A 15,512-nucleotide genomic window follows, 5' to 3' on the forward strand; every position below is an offset into this window, starting at 1 on the left:
TGTCCACAGCCCTTGGGTGTAGGTCCCCATGGCCCATGGGTGACACAGCCTGTGGGTCCCCATGGCCCGTGGGTGCCATTTTCTGTGGGTCCTCATGGTCCATGGGTGCCACTGTCCACGTGTGCCACTGTTTGTGGGTCCCCATGGCCCACGGGTGCCATGTTCTGTGGGTCCTCCTGCCCTATGGGTGCCACTAGTCATGGATCCCACGTGCCCACGGTGGCCCTGGATGCCGCGAGGAGGTGGCTGATGACCCTGTGCCGAGGGGCTCAGGGTTGGTGACCAAGATGAGGCCATGGGGTTGGCCTGGCAGCTGGGGACAGGGGGACGAGGGGCTGCCCAAGCAGGGCGAGAGGTGGGGGACAAGGCGGGGATGCTGGCCAGGATGGGGACAATTCACCCTGTGGCGACATCCCCTTCGGACCACGCTCCTGCCCCAAGCACCCACCCACGCCCGGCTGCTGTGCTCTGAAGCAATCCCACGGGGCGCTCCGCTGGGCAAATGGGAGGGTGGGAGCCTTGTCCCCCTGTAGGAGAGTGCAACTGGGATGTTTTCTGATGCGAAAATTAATCCCCGCTCACCCGAGGGCCGTCAGTGCCATGCGGCTCGTTAACAAATCGCGTAGGTGGGCTCGGCCCAGGCTCCAAAAGCCAGGGAGACAGCAGGTGCTGGGCAACATTTAGTTGGTTATTTCTCCCCAAACTGGTCCCAAAACCCAGACAAACCACCCCAGGGAACACTGAGGGGGGACACAGACAGACAGACGGGAGCGGCGTGGGACAGCCATGCCCAAGCATCCTGATGCCGAGATGCCGCAGGCAGCGATGCAGTGGAGGCAGCACATGGGTTCGTATATAGTAAAAAGTCTTTATTAAGAAGGCTTTGAAGTCAAAAAATAAAACTCTTGATACAATTTTCATAACCGTCAAGTCAGCTCAGCAAATATATAATCAGTACTTTAGCCATGTAAGGTTAAAGGTCCGTTATTTTCTTTTTAAAATAAAATATATTTTAGTTTTTAAAATTTATTCAATAAAGTACATATTTTCCTATAAATTCCCTACATATACATAAAGAGGTAAAAAATAAAAAAATAAAACTAAAAAAAAACCAAAAACGACTGTGAAATAAAAAGGAGATAGAAATCTGTCAGGTTTTTGCGACGTGACGTGTCCACCGTGCCCCCTCCAGCCCCCGCCCAGCCCCGACCCCTGGCCTCTCATAATGCGCGTTTTGGGCAGTTTTCACATTGGCAAAATAGAAGATAAGACCTGTGTTACAAAAAAAATATATATATATTTATAGAACCGTCAAGAATCATCCAAAAAAATAACTACATACAAAAAGAACGACAACAAAAAAATTATAATAATAATAGAATGCTTTTAAAAAAATAAAAGACAACCCTTGCGTGTCCTAAAATAAAAAGTGCAACCGGACCTTTTCTTTCTGTTTATTTAACTTTGCAAACTGAATACTGTTATTTGGAAAGGACTGTTGAAGAACAGCTGGGCTTTCTCTTCCCAGCCGCCACAGCCAGGTTAAGAGTTAAAGCTATTCTGTAAACATTTGATTTTGCTCCTCTCTGCGGTTTTGCGCCCCTCTTCCTCGTCGTCTTCGTCCACCCCTTCCTCCCCACCCCTCCCGACCCCTTTTTTTTCCATCCGCCCCTCCCTCCCCGCGATCCTGCCCTCCGGCTTCCATCCAGCGAGAGAAATAGCATCTCTGTCCCCCCCCCCCGCACCCCCAGTCTGATCCGTTAAATAAAAAGGTTGATTCCAACAGTTTAAAGTCCTTAAAAAGCTGTGTTGGGGGGGGGGGGGGGGCTGGCCACCCTGGCCGGCCGGCCCCGGCTAGGAGAAGATGTGGATGGCTTGGGTGGCTGGCGTGTGGCACGCGGGGCACTCGGGCTCGGCTTTGCCGCAGATGCGCATGGCGCACTCCATGCAGAAGAGGTTGTGGCCGCAGGGCACCAGGGCGGCGATCACCTCGCTCTCGAAGCACACCATGCACTCGCGGGAGCTCTTGCGGTGCCCGTCGGAGCTGCTCGAGTCGGTGGGCGAGCCCGAGGCAGCCGAGATGCTGCCGGGCAGGGAGGAGGAGGAGGAGTAGCCCGTGCTGGTGGAGAAGGAGGAGAGCGAGCCTTGGGTGGGCAGCCAGGACAAGGTGCTGACGGGGTCGCTCTGGATGCGGCGGGCCAAGGGGTGCTCCAGCGCCCCACCGGTGCTCTCGGGCAGGGTGGGTGAGTGGCGCGGCGTGGCCGCCCCGCTGCTGCGTCTCTGCGAGCCGCCGACGGAGGAGGAGCAGCCGCTGAAGGCCTGCAGCGGGTTGCCGGCGCGCTCGAAGGGCGACCAGATGGTGGTGGGCGTCGTGAGGTCCAGGGCCAAGAAGTCGAAGCCGAAGTCGCACTCCTCCGAGCCCAGCGAGGCCGGCGGCTCACTGAAGGCGAAGCCGCTGCTGGTGCTGTAGGGGCTGGTGGGGCTGGCGTCCGCCACCCGCCCGCTGTAGAAGGACTCGGTGGAGGCGCTGCCCAGGGAGCTGAGGCTGTCGTTGCACAGGGCGGCGGCGGGGCGCCGGGCAGGGTGCGGGGCCTTGGCCCACAAGCCGGTCGTGCCGCCCTGCAGGTCGAGGCAGACGTCGGTGCCGTTGGTGTGGAAGTCGTTGTCGGCGTTGACGTCGATGAAGGAGCCTGTCCGCATGGTGATGTGTGCCTCGATCTCCTCCCGGGCCCGGTCCACGTTCTCGGGCATGCCTGTCACCTCGAAGACGGGCTCCTTGTCCCGGCTGGGCGTCACGATGTAGGTGTGCGTCTGCTGCTGGATGCGCTTGATGGTGGCTCCCTTGGGGCCCACCACCAGCCCCACCACGCGGTACGGGACCCTCACCTGGATGGTGGTCTGTCCCGGCAGGTTGGGAGGCCCCTGCATCGCGCCCGTCAGCCCGTTCACTTTGTTGCGCGTCGCCCGGATCATGGAGAAGTGCTCGGCGGCCGAGAGGATCTCCCTCTTGGCCATCTCCACATCCTCCTTCCTCCCGGTCACGATGAAAACAGGCTCCTCGCCCCTGACCGGCGTCTTGATGTACGTGTTGGTCTTGGCGCGCAGGGCTTTGATTTTGCAGCCTGCAGAGCGAGAACGGAAAAGAAACATCACGTCAAAGGCGAGACCTCGCAGGGACCCCTGCTCACCGCCTGGGGGGGGAGATGCAGACCCAGTAGGACCCAGCAGGTCCCAGCAGGTCCCCCAGCTCTGCAGCAGCAGCACAGACACCCCTGGAGAGGGCTCTTGCTGGTTTGCCCACACCTCGCACCAGCTGCGAACACTGGGAAACAGCCCCGGCCGTGCCCAAAGGCAGCAGGGATGGATGTGGACGGATAGGGGAGCCAAGCACCATCACCCCCTCCTCGCCTCCTCCCTAATTCCTCCCTAGAGGAACACAGGGGACACCAACGCAGGGACACTACAGCAGGGACAGGCTGCCAGAGCTCCCGTTTCTGGAAAGACCTGCTCGCCCCACACCAGGAGCGTGATTCAGCGGGCAGAGCCCGTGCTGGGACACAGGAGCCCAGGGTTTGCTGCCTCGCACAGCCCGGCTGAGCCCCTGCCCCTCTGCTCCTGCCCGGCTGCAGCTGCGAGTCCCCGCAGCGCCCTCCCAGCCCCGCTGCTCGCTCCGGCTCTGCCCGCGCTTCACCAAGCGCACGCGATCCCGGTGCCCGCTGCACATCGTGCCCGAAGCAAAGCTGGGAACCCACGGGGACGGAGGCTGCAAGAACGGAGTCCGAAGCCCGTCCCTGCCCTCCGCCAACTCCGCTGCTGCAGACCCCTGCTGATAACCCATGAAATAGCTGCACGGCACCAGGGAGGGCTCGGCCGCTCGCGGACGCAGAGAAGGCAGCTGCAAGCACCCGGCTGGCTCAGGGCATCGCTCCTCCTCCTGCCCCGGTGGGAGGGCAGGGCTGCTCTGCCAGCAGCGAGGCTGGAAAAAGCAGAGCCCCGGGAGGCTGCCGCGACGCAGCCGGGGCCAGGGCTGGAGCAGGACGCCCAGGCAGCCCTGTCCCACGCAGGGACACTGACCCACGCTCGGCTCCCTTTCGGCACTGCCGCCAGCGAGCAGAGCCCTAACAGGGCTGCGCTGTTCCTGGAGACCAGCGTGCTCACCAGGGCATTCAGCGTCATGAACAATTGAAAGTTAAAAAGCTGTCAAAATAAGCGAGCGGCAGCTGTTCTGGGTGTCGCACCCCGCTCTGTGGCTGCGCTGAGCCCTCCGATAGCCACGTCCAGGGGGAACCGACGGGGTACGAAGCCAGCCAACCACCTCCAAAAAACCGCGGCTCGTGCCGGCAGCTTGCGGCAGCCCGGCTCTGGGGCAGAGAGAGAAGCAGCCAGGCACAACTGGGGACACAGGAAAGCCACCAGCTACAGAGGGCTGGGACTTTACACGGGCCACACCAAGTGTCTTTGGAGGCCACCTCCAAGCACTTGTTGCAATCCACCACCTCGAGTCCCTCTCGCCATGCATCGCCCCGGGGATTTTTTGCCCACCCAGGCTCAGCCTTCGTGCAGCCGGGCTCGGCACAGGGCTGCCCGGTCCCATGCCGGCTCCCGGAGCTGGGGAAGCCGCTGAGCGGCTGCGGGAGCTCGCAGAGAAAGAATGTGGGTGGAGAAGGGTTTGTCTGGGCTTTTCCTAATTTAGGACAACAACTGGAAGGTGTATTTATGGCTGGGGGCAGCACAGGGGTGGGGAAAGCAATGGCCCAGTCACCAGGGCAGGGCAGAGCGAGCAACCATCAAAGACCCTTTTTTTTTTTTTTTAAGCAAGCATGTGTCAGTCCTGGCGAGGCTGCCTGGAGCAGGGAGCCTGGCAGCCCCACTTTGCCCTCCCAGATTTATTCCGGCACCTGCTGCAAGCTCCCTCCCTGCTCCACGTCTTGGCAGAACGAGGCCGGCACGGGCGGTGTCAGCAACACCAGGCGCAGGGTTCGCTCTCCCGAGGCAACGCTCACCCAGGTTATGGAGAGGGGCACCGCAAGCCCGGGCGGTGCAGTGAAGGGGAGGAGAGGGATGCTCACACCCTGCTCTGGGGTACAGCGGGGAAATAAATCTGTGCTAAAACCACCTGGCACCATTTGGGGGGGGTCGGGGCAGGGAGAGCTGCACCAAGCCCGCGGGAGCCCACAGAGGCTCTCCCAAAACGCTGGAGGCAGCAGCAAGGCTCTGAGGGCGTTGCTTGCTGCGGGGACAGGCGCTCTGGTTGGGGGGATGCAGCATGTTTGGTGCCCTGAGACCCCACATAGCTGCCAGCACCCTCCTTCCAGCATCCTTTGGGGACACGGTGGCACCGAAGTGACATCCACAGGGGCAGCAGGCACAATCTGCCCCGCTGAGAGCTGCAGGGGTGCTTTGCTGGTCCCCCCCCCCCCCGGATGCCACCCCTGTACCTGAGGGCTGAAACTGTTAGTCCGATCGGAAAAGTGATTTCAAGACCCGGAGCTATCAAAAGCTGCCAGCAGTTCTGGGAGCTGCTCGGTGACAACGGCCCCCAGGGGCACACCGAGCGCGGATTGCGGAGCCGCACAGGGGTTTCTGAGCATTTGAGCACCTGAGGCAGGGGCCGGGGAAGCCGCTCGCCCGCGGCCACGTCCATGCCTGTGCAGGAACAGCGCTCACATGGCTCCGCGCGAGGAGCCTGGCCGGCGTGACGAGCAGATGAGCGCTCACAGACGGGCGCCGCGGGGATGTGTCGGAGAAGTGCTCGCTGCTGGGACAGGCACCGGGAGAGCAGCACGGCCCCGAGCAGCTGCAGGGACCGGCTGGGGACTGGCTGCATCCGTCCCTGGTCCCAAAACTCCACCTAAACCAGAGAAACAGGGCTGGCAGCTGCTGGCTGTGGGGCTGCCTGAGCAGCGGGTGGCAGCTGCGGTGCTCTGAAGGTCACGGCCACCACCAACGGATGGGCAGCTTCCCCGGGCTCAGATTCAGGAACACTTTTAAACCCATGCTGCACGGCGAGCCACGGGTCTGCTAGTCCTGGGGACTGGAGAGGACATCCAGCCTTGCACCGGCACAGCCTCCAGCAAACCCTCTCCCTGGCGAGGTGGCTGAGCTGATCCTGCTCCTCCCCAGCGGGCTCTGGGAGGTGCCAAAGCGCTCGGGCCGAGCACCCCGCAGCCCGCCTGGGGGACCCCAGCAAGCCCAGTGGACTCAGACCACACACCACACATGGTTTCACCCGCAACCTGCAACTGGGGGAATGCTCTGTACCAGTACGAGCTATTTTAGATCAGTCTCAACACGCCCCCACCCAAGCGCGCTGCGCAAGCCTCCATCCCAGATGGCCGCATCCATCTCGAGTCCGCGCAGCGCAACCCCAGCGGGTGGGGGCCGGGCTCGGCGCCGTGCGGGACGGGGGCTGCGGGGAGGTCCGGGCGTCCTGCGGCATCGCCAGCCCTTGCCCCAGACCCAGCACCAAGCCCCAGCCACGTGGAAGCGGTCGGCGTTCCCAGGGTTTAGCTTGTTGGGGTGGCCAACGCACAGCAGTAATTATGAGGGAGGAGGAAAACAAGGTGCCAGACTTCGCTACAAGTCTATAAATAAGGTGGCTTTGAAAGTGTGTTTCGGATCAAAAAAAAAAAAACACAACCAACCAACAAAACAGGGGTGCAGACCCTGGGGAGCTGCAGCCCGCACAGATCCCTTCCCGACACATCCACGCCAGCCCCAAGAGCTGCTCTGTCTCCAAGCTACGGCTCTTGGGGACAGCTCAGCACCCCGTGGGCCCCATTTCACAACAACCCATGGCCCCGTGATGCTGCCAGCCAGCACCTTCGCTCCGGGCGTCTCTGCCATGCGCAGCCCCACCAGGTGACGGCCACAGGGCAAAGCCCCTTGCACCAGAGCCCGGCCCTGACGCTGCCTGCAAAGACGGCCCGGGTGGGATGCAAGCTGGATGCTCCTCTCCCAAATGCTCCCAACCCGCAGTCTCCACACCCCTCTTCCTCCATCTACGAGACGCCCTCTGCCAGCCCCACAAAGCTGCCCCACGGATGCGCCTGTCGCGCCTGCCCATGAGGCTGCCCCTCGCTAGCAGGTTCCGAGGAGAACCAGAACCCGGGGGATCATCGCCGCGGAGGCACCCACAGAGGGGATTTTTCACCCAGAGCACCCTCGCACGGCACCGCCAACGAGGCCCCGGCCCTCTGCCAGGAGCCCCACGCCGCTCGGGGCTGTGAGCATCGCAGGTGCCCCCGAAACCCGCAGAGAGGTATGGGAGGCGCCTCGCCATCCTCCACACTCCCGGCGTCATCTGGGCAGGAGACAAGAAAGCCACCACGGTGCGCGGCACACGGCTGATCCGCTCACTGGTCCCAAGCACAGCCCGGCCCAAGCCCGCTGGGACGTAGCGCAGCCCCTCCACGTGAGGAGGACAACGCCAGCTGACACCCTGGCCGGTGACCGGGCCACGTCTCCGCTTGCACGAGGAGCTTTGCGCTTGTGGTGCCCCAACCCTGAGCTACGAAAACCCAGGGGGCAACCGGGCTTCTCTAGAGGAGTCCCTGGTGGCGTTAACCAGCAGGGCTGCTGCCTGCAGAGCCTCCAAGAAGACCTGGGCCTTCCTCTTCCCCAGCACTTCCTCGCCTCCGACCCTGCACCACGGAGCCGCCGGCCCCCTTCGGTCCGGGCGAGCAGCACCAGGACCAGACGTGGAGAAGAACACGTTGCTCCTCCGCCGCATCTCATCTCCCCTCTTGCTGAGCGCTTCTCTCCACCTCTCTGCAAACAGTAATTAATTCTCCCTCACAACACCTCTGCGGGAGGCGGGCACCTCACACCTTTGTTTCTTCTCCAGACTCCGGGGAAAGAGAGGCAGGGAGGCTGGGCTCTTCGCCATGAGACGGAGAGGAGGGAGCTGGTGCCAGAGCCAAGATCCAGAGGCAGAGCCTTCAGCGACCAGCCCAACCCGCGCTGCCAACCCCAGGACTTTCTGGCTCTGCTCAGACCAGACGAGGCACAGCAGGAGGTGGCCAGGCCAGCCGAAAGGACGTGGCACGGCGGGCGGAGGACAGCGCGGCGCGGGGCTCACCGGCAGGCCCAGCCAAACGCCGCAGGTTGGTTTGCAGATGCTGGGGCTGGCTCAGAAAACGAGGCCCGCGGTCTCTCCACGCGTTTTCCAAGCACCAGAACACCCACTGCGCTCCGGCAGGGAGGAGAGCGGCCGTACTTCATCCTTCCTGCATCTCCCCTTCGAGCATCCCGGCATCTTCTATGAACGGCAACTTCCCAAAATCCCGCACAGAGCTGAGAAGTGTCCGCATGTCGCAGTGGGGCAGCGGAGCCGGGGAGCGAAGCCGTGTGGGGCAGAGCCGAGAGCAGAGCCCCGAGCCCTCGGCATGCTCCGGCAGCCCCCAGGACACATGCTGCTGGGCACGGACCCCCCCCAGCAACGCCAACACGGGGCCGGGGGCTCCAGCAGCCAGCCCGCCCCGTGCCCCAGCCTCCCCTTTCCCCGGCACGGCTTCGATCACCTTCACGTCACCGCCCTACTTCTGCTGGCTGGAAAGAGCAGAACGCGATCAATGCCCACAGCGCTTTTTGGAGACAGTCCCTCCCACGGCAAGAGTCATGAATGGGCTTGCAGGCGAAGGCATGACCACGTAATCCTGCCCGGCCACGCTGCCTTTCGGGAGCCGTGTGGGCAGGGACGAGAAGGGCCTCGGATGCGGGCTCGCAGGCACCGCGCCGCCACCGGAGCCGGGCTGGACACGAGGGGCTGCAGCAGCAGCAGCCTCCGGCCCAGCCGACATAACACCGACGTGCTTTGCGCAGCAAAGGTTTGCTTCCTGAGCTGCTGCTCCCTTCAGGAACGGTGTAACTTAGTAGGTCTGGAGGAGAGAAATCAAAGAAAAAGGAGAAATTGGAGAAATCCCGGCCAACGCCCTCTGTCATGCAGCAGCCCACGGGACAGCCTCGCGCTGGCTGGCTGGGGACAGCGCTGCCCGCCTGCGGGACCTGCCTCCGCCCTGATAAGAGACGCACGGGCAGAGGCGCTGCTGGGCCCTGGGGACAGGAGACGGGTCCCCGAAGCGCTCTGAGAGCCTCTCCGGCACGCGAGGTGCCATCAGGTGGACACACCCACCCCCAGCTCGCAGAGAAGCTCCCGGACCTGCACCTCACTGCTTGCGATCGCAGCCCTCCTGCTCCGGCCATCGCCTGGCTGGGGACGAGGGGACCCCGCAGGCTCGGCCCCGCAGCCGAGCATCACCCCAGAGCCACCAGCGATGCCCCCCCCAGTGCAACGCCTTTGGGACACACATTTCTGACGAGCCCCGCGCTTGCCTCTTTTGTTGCAGCGGAGCTGAGGGGACGGGAGGCAGGGAGCAGAGCCCGGGTGGCGGGGAGGTGACAAAGCCAGCCTCCAGAGCCTTTCAGCCACCAGGGATCCCGGTCCCTGGCCACGCGTGGCACCACAAGCCCCCGTTCCAGGCTCTCGGCCAGGCTGGGTGCTCAGGAGGAAAGCAGGCACGGGAGAAACGAGAGCGATGAGGACATGGTTTGGTGGGATCCGATCCGAGCCCACAGCACGGCTCGCTGCTGGAACGACCGCAGACGCTGCAAAGGACCCCAGGTGTGGTGCCCCCCCAGGGGACACCCGCAGCACACTGCTGCACCCACAGGGGGCTTGGGGACCCGAGGGACACGGTGCCAGCGCTGACGCAGGAGGACGAGGCACAGGAGCCCCGAGGAGGAAGGGCTCTGCTCACTTTAAAGCCCCCGGTGCTGCAATGGCCTTGCACTTCCCTGAACATGAGCAGCTGCCAGCAGCGCTGGAGGAAGCAGAGCGCAGCTGGAGCACCAAGACACCCTGGTGACACCCCTGTGCCCCCACGTGCTGCTGAACCAGCCCCTACATACCACAGCAGCCCTCTGCAAGCAAAAACCCGGGGTGCCAAACACTGACCCCTCCTCACACCAAAACCCCAGCACAAAGGGGCTGCAGTGTTCTCGGGGAGCCAAAGGCACCCACGGAGCAAATCCTGTGGGGAAGGGCGCTGCAGGAGGGCTGGGGCACCCACGGCCCACCACTGGCACCGTGTCCCCCCCAAACCCCGCAGCAGCACCCTGCTCGCCCCACCTCGACACAGCACGAGCATTTCTCATGGCCTCCTCCAGCAGCCCCACGGGGCTCCACGAGCACCCTAAACTCCAAGCGAGGTGTGCGGGGTACCCGGGCACACAGCGAGCTCCTCGGGGTGCAGGAGCCACCCCGAGGCCGGGTGCTGTTGCAGTACGGGTGCTGCCGGAGGCTGCTCCACCTGGACAAAGTTGGGTTCGCCCAACCCACCCGAGAAGTCGCTTCCCAGCGGAGGCACAGACCTCGCCGTGGGATCGCCGGCCACCGAGGGATCCCCGGGGGGGGGGGGGGCTGCGAGCCCCCCGCCACGCAGACCAAATCCACGCCCGCATCCCGAGCGGAGCGCGCTGCTCTCCCTGTGGCAGCGCGGCGCTCCTCTCCTCGAGCCGCCGGCGACGTCCCGGGCTCGGCGGTGCCGTTGGGCCGGGCTGGGCCTCCCGGGTCGGCCGGCGGGTGCCGGCGAGGGGTGCACGGAAAAGTTGGGCGGCCGGGGCCGGCCGGGAGCGCGGCTGGCGGGGAGGCAGCGCAGGCCAATGGGAAGCGCAGAGCATGATGTCACCACGCTCATCGCAGCGTGGCTCGGGCTAACAAAGAGAACAATGAGGCTGCCCAGCGCCCCGCTTCCCCGCCGATAAAATGCCCCCCGGGACCCCGGCACCGAGCCCCCCCCGGAGGGACGGGGCCGGGGCAGCGGGGCCTGGGGGCAGCGGGAGCGGCGAGCTTCGCCAAAACGCCCCCAGGTCGGGGCGCGAGCAGCCCGAGGACCCAGCTCCACCTGGATCTCTGCGGGAGCAGCTCCATTCCTTTTTATTTTATGTTTTACCCCCCTTTCTCTCTCTTTTTTATTTTTATTTTTAATTTCCTTACCGGGGGGCTTTTTCCTTCAAGGTGCAACTCGGGGAAACGGCTATTTGGGATTTCCTCGAGACAAAGCACCCGCCTGGCACACACGCCCAGGGCTGAGGCGTGCCCGGGTGTCCTTTTGTGACAGATCCCAGCGAGCTGGGCTTCCCGCCCCCCCCAAAACTGCTCCAAATCTGGGGAGTTTCGCCTATTTCCAACGAGCGGATCCATCCGATGGACGCCGTTTGGCCGCGGGCTCTGAAACACCCAGCGGTAGCGCAGGGAGAAGGGGGGAGAGACGGGAGGGTGTGGTGGTGGTGGGGGGGGAGGTTTCTGGGCTAAAATAAAATTAAGGCTCTCGCCCGCACGCCGTGCCCGTCCCTAATTACCCCGCTGCCACCGACTTGCGAGAAGTCCAGCCATCCCGAGAACTTTCCCTACGCACCAGCCGTTTATTCCGCCCGTGCTGGCCTACGTGCTTTAATTCATATTTACAAGCGGGGCCCTTTCTTTTATTTTTTTATCCCCCCCCCCCCAAAAAAAAAAAACAAACAAAAAGCGCAGCTTGCTCGTAAAAGCCCCAAGGCGAGCGGGTGCCGCCAGGAAGAGTTTTTTTTTTTTTTTTTTTTTTTTTGGGGGGGGGGGGGGGGGGGGGGGCAGGGATTTATTGCCGTCAAGTTTCCGCCTCCGCGCCGCTTAGAGGGAAAAGAGACAAAGCCCGAAAAGTGACCCAAATCGGAGGGGAAGGGGGAAAATAAATAAATTCATTAAAAAAAAAACCAACGGGAACGGCGAGGAGCGGAGCAGCCCCAGGGGGCGGCGGGGGGGGGGGAGGGAACGGGCGGGCGGCTCCGGGCATCCCCCGGGGCTGGTCCCCGAGGGTGGGAGCGGGGTCAGGGGGTCCCGGGGGTGCCGGGGGCCGTTACCTTGGCGTCCCACGATCTCGGCGACGTGCTCGGAGCTGGGCACGGGCACGCACTCGGTCATGTTCACGCTTTTCTTCCTGCCACCCAGGATGCTCATCTGCTCGGGCAGCGGGAGGTGCGGGGCGAAGGGCCCGAAAACGCCGGGGTGGTGGTGGTGGGGAGGAGGAGGAGGGGGAGGAGGAGGAGGAGGAGGAGGAGGAGGGGGGGGGGGGGGAGGCGGTGCCGGTAAGCGGGGGGCTGCCCCCGGTCCCCCGGTGGCCTCCCAGAGCCTCGCCGGGCTCCGCTTCCTCCAGAGCCTCCCCCGCCGCCTCGTCCAGCCCCAGCAGCGACAGCTGCTCCAGGGCGAACCGCAGGGCGGCCGCTTCGTCCGGCGGCGGCGGCGGCGGCTGCTGCTGCTCCTCCCGCTCCGCCTCGGGCTCCGGTTCCTGCCCGGTGGGCGGCGGCGGCGGTGGCGGAGGGCTGAGCAGCGCCAGGCAGCGGGGCGGGCCGCGGGCAGCCTGCCCGCCGTCGGGCTGGTAGATGGAGCCGGGCATGGCGGCGGGAGGAGCGGCCGGGGCGGTGCCGGTGCCGGTGCCCGGGGCCCGGTGCCCGCCGCACGCCGCCGCCGCCGCTCTGCGCCCCCTCCCCCCCCCCGCCCCCCCGGCCCCGCCCCGCCCCGCCCCGACAATGGGCCGCGCCCCGCCGCGCGCCTGCGCGTGCGACGGGAGGGGCGGGTCCTAACGGAGCCACGCCCCCTTGTCGCCCCCGCCCCGCTGCTCGCCCGGCTCCGCCCCGCCCCTTGTTCCTTGTCCCCGCCCCCTCCGCGTGGCTGCGCCCCCCCCCCCCCCCGGCTCCGGGAGCTGCGGGCGACGGGGGCCGAGCCCCGGTGCCACGGCCCCGGCCCTACAGGGACCCCCCCCGGGGGCTGGAGGGCGGCCAGAGCCCGGCCCCGCCTGGGAGGGGTGGGGGGAGGGCCCGGAACATGATGTAAGAATGGGGGAGGGGGGCGGAGGGGGGCGGAGGGGGGCCTGCGGGACCCCCAGGGCAGGGACCCGAGGCTCCGAGACCCCCAGGCTCCAGGATCCCCAAGCTTGGGGCTGCCTTTGGGACCCCCAGACTCTTCCCACCCCCCTGGTCCCAGCCCTCCACGCCCCCCGGAGCCCCCACAAGTGACACGAGAGATGCAGGAGGTAGGGCTCCGCACAGCCCTTTATTTGCAGAATAAATAAAGGGGCGCCTCGCCCCCAGGACAGAGGGCACAGCAGCAAAGTGTCGGCCACCGCCCGGCCACCCCAAACCCAGGCAGACAGCCCAGGTCAAGCCCAAGTTTTCACAAACTCGAGGGTCTGGGCTCACGGCCCAGCTGCTCTCCCAGCCGAGCACCCCCTGACACCCACACAGGTCCCTGAAGGGCTGGCTCCAGGCATAAAACACCTCCTGCCCCCCCCAGGCTAACTCACGGCTTTCCTTTCCAGCCCCTTTCCTCCCTGCCGCCCGAGGGGTGCAGTGCGGGGGCTCCCCAGCTGTGCCCCCCGGTTTTGGGAGCTCCCCTGGCCACCACCTCTGTAGGAGCTGTTCCGCAGCAGGCTTTGGTTAGAGAGAGAAATTTCCTTCTTCCCCAGTTACTTAACAAGAGCTTGTTAGAACCCCGTTATTTTCCAACAAGTACTGCTGCCCACCACGCTGATCTCAATCGCTGTAGGGCTTCCCCCCACCGATCAGCTCCCTGCAAAACAACTCCCCCCAGATCATTTTCTCCACCTGGGCCACGGCTTTATAGGGAATTTCCACAGATGGAGCTTTAAGAAACCCTTCCTGGCAGTGACAACACGCTAACTCACCCTAATATACCAATTATCAGGTCACCCGCTACCTCAGATGCCCAGATTCCCTGCTCAGATTCCACAGGTCCAATTCTCAAGCTTCATTTTCTCCATTTTCACATCACTGTCTTCCCAAAGCGCTGTCTTTGGGACTAATTCAGCCAGTCAGCTTGGGGTTGTTTTTAATTGCGAGCACCACCACCCGCGTCCGGTCCAGAAACCCCCCCCCTTCAGAACAGCCGCGCTCTGTTTGCGTTTCACAGAGACCTGTAAACATTAACTCCTGCCAGCCAGCAGCCCAAACACGCGGTCAGTCCTTTGGCTTCCACATTTTGCCCTTCAGTTAGTGACTCTGCTGCGGAGAGGGACTTTCACCCCGTACTTCTGACACTCCGGATGGTTCAACTTGTATGTCATCTGCTCAGCGAGATAACAGCCATTGGGAACTGCCTCCGTCCTCCTTTCCATTCCTCTTACCTACCCATCTAAACGTAAAGTGTTTTCATGAAGGATTTTCAGCAGCTGGAAAACATGTAAAGTTTCCTCGTTTCACCTTAAAGCTCTTTCTTGGTTTTGAGCTGACCGGCTGGTTTTGGGTGGCTGCTGCAAAGGAGACCGCTGCAACTTCTCCTTCCCCAGGCATTCACAGCTCCGTTTCACCAGGATCAGGCCACGTCTGCCCAACCTCCTCAGCACTTGCAGAGATGCACCGGCACGAGCACGGCTCCTTGCTTCCTCCCACCTCAGCCTCCTCTTCCCCTTTTCGATCCCCGTGCCACGGGCTGGCAGCTCCCGGCGCGTTAGGGAGAGCTCGCCCTGCTGCAGGCTGAGGCTTCTCCTCTAGGGACAGATGTGGCAAAGCCAGCAGATCTGAGCCACGCAGGCTGGCTGTGAGACATCTCCTCCTCTCACTTCCCAAAATATTTAATTCACTAAGTTGAAACACCCCACTGAACTACTAAAAATAGTGGGTTTTCCATTACTTGCGGTTAAATGGTACGTCCCCCTTCCGAGCTTCTCCGATACGCAGAAATTGGAAACTCATTAACGACCAACCAACCCTATGCCTCTCGTAACTTCTCTGGGCAGCCTGCACCAAGGCAGGAGCCTCCCCCTGCGGTGTGAACCTGCCCGAACCAAACCTTCCATCCTCACAAGTCAAACCCTGCGGCACTCTGACCACCACGGGCCACCAGCCCGCCACCTTGCGAGCTCCACGAGGAACGCTGTACGTGGGCTCTCTCTCACCCCAGCAGCTACACCACCAGCTCCCAACACTGTCATTTTTGTCTACACTGTGCTCTCTCAGTCCTCTTGGGAATTCACTACGTCAAGTCCAACAACACTCAGAGAAGCTGCCAGTGCTTCTTCCAAAAGTGCTTTTGGCAAACCTGGTTCGTAGATGCTCTGCCTATGATCTGTTCCATTTTCAGCAGAACGAGCTCACGCTTTCTTCTTTCCTTAGATTCTTAATTTCATTAGTGACCCTAAGTTGCCTTTTTTCTTAACCTGAGTAATGAGCAAGTCTTTAAAAGCCTTGCCTTTGTTAACAGAGAAATGGATTACCTAGATGAATTCTTTAGCACAACTCCAGCTCTTTACCAAAAAAAAGCAACCAAACAGAAGATCCAACTTCCCTGAACACAACAGAAAAGAGAAGGCCCCCACTTGCTGCTTCCAAGCCCACCTCTACAGTCCACGCCACAAGGTTTCCCCATTTCCTACTAGGTCCCATTCACACTCTCCTCCGCTGCTTCGCACTGCCTGTAATCCTTTGCCAGGCAGTCCCAGTTACCACAACCGAACCCGGAG

The 15,512-nt window shown here is 62.8% G+C and overlaps 1 protein-coding gene across 1 annotated transcript; it reads right to left on the reverse strand.

The window, feature by feature from the left end:
• Nucleotides 1-1,854: 1,854 nt before the first annotated feature.
• MEX3D (mex-3 RNA binding family member D) lies at nt 1,855-12,431 on the reverse strand. The gene is given in 3 exon segments (XM_035569695.2): nt 1,855-3,122; nt 11,899-12,071; nt 12,073-12,431. Coding segments are annotated over 3 exon segments (1,800 nt in total).
• Between the last annotated feature and the right edge of the window lie 3,081 nt (nt 12,432-15,512).

The sequence above is a fragment of the Cygnus atratus genome, chromosome 26 (assembly GCF_013377495.2).
Source record: "Cygnus atratus isolate AKBS03 ecotype Queensland, Australia chromosome 26, CAtr_DNAZoo_HiC_assembly, whole genome shotgun sequence".
In the NCBI taxonomy this organism is placed as follows: Eukaryota; Metazoa; Chordata; class Aves; order Anseriformes; family Anatidae; genus Cygnus; species Cygnus atratus.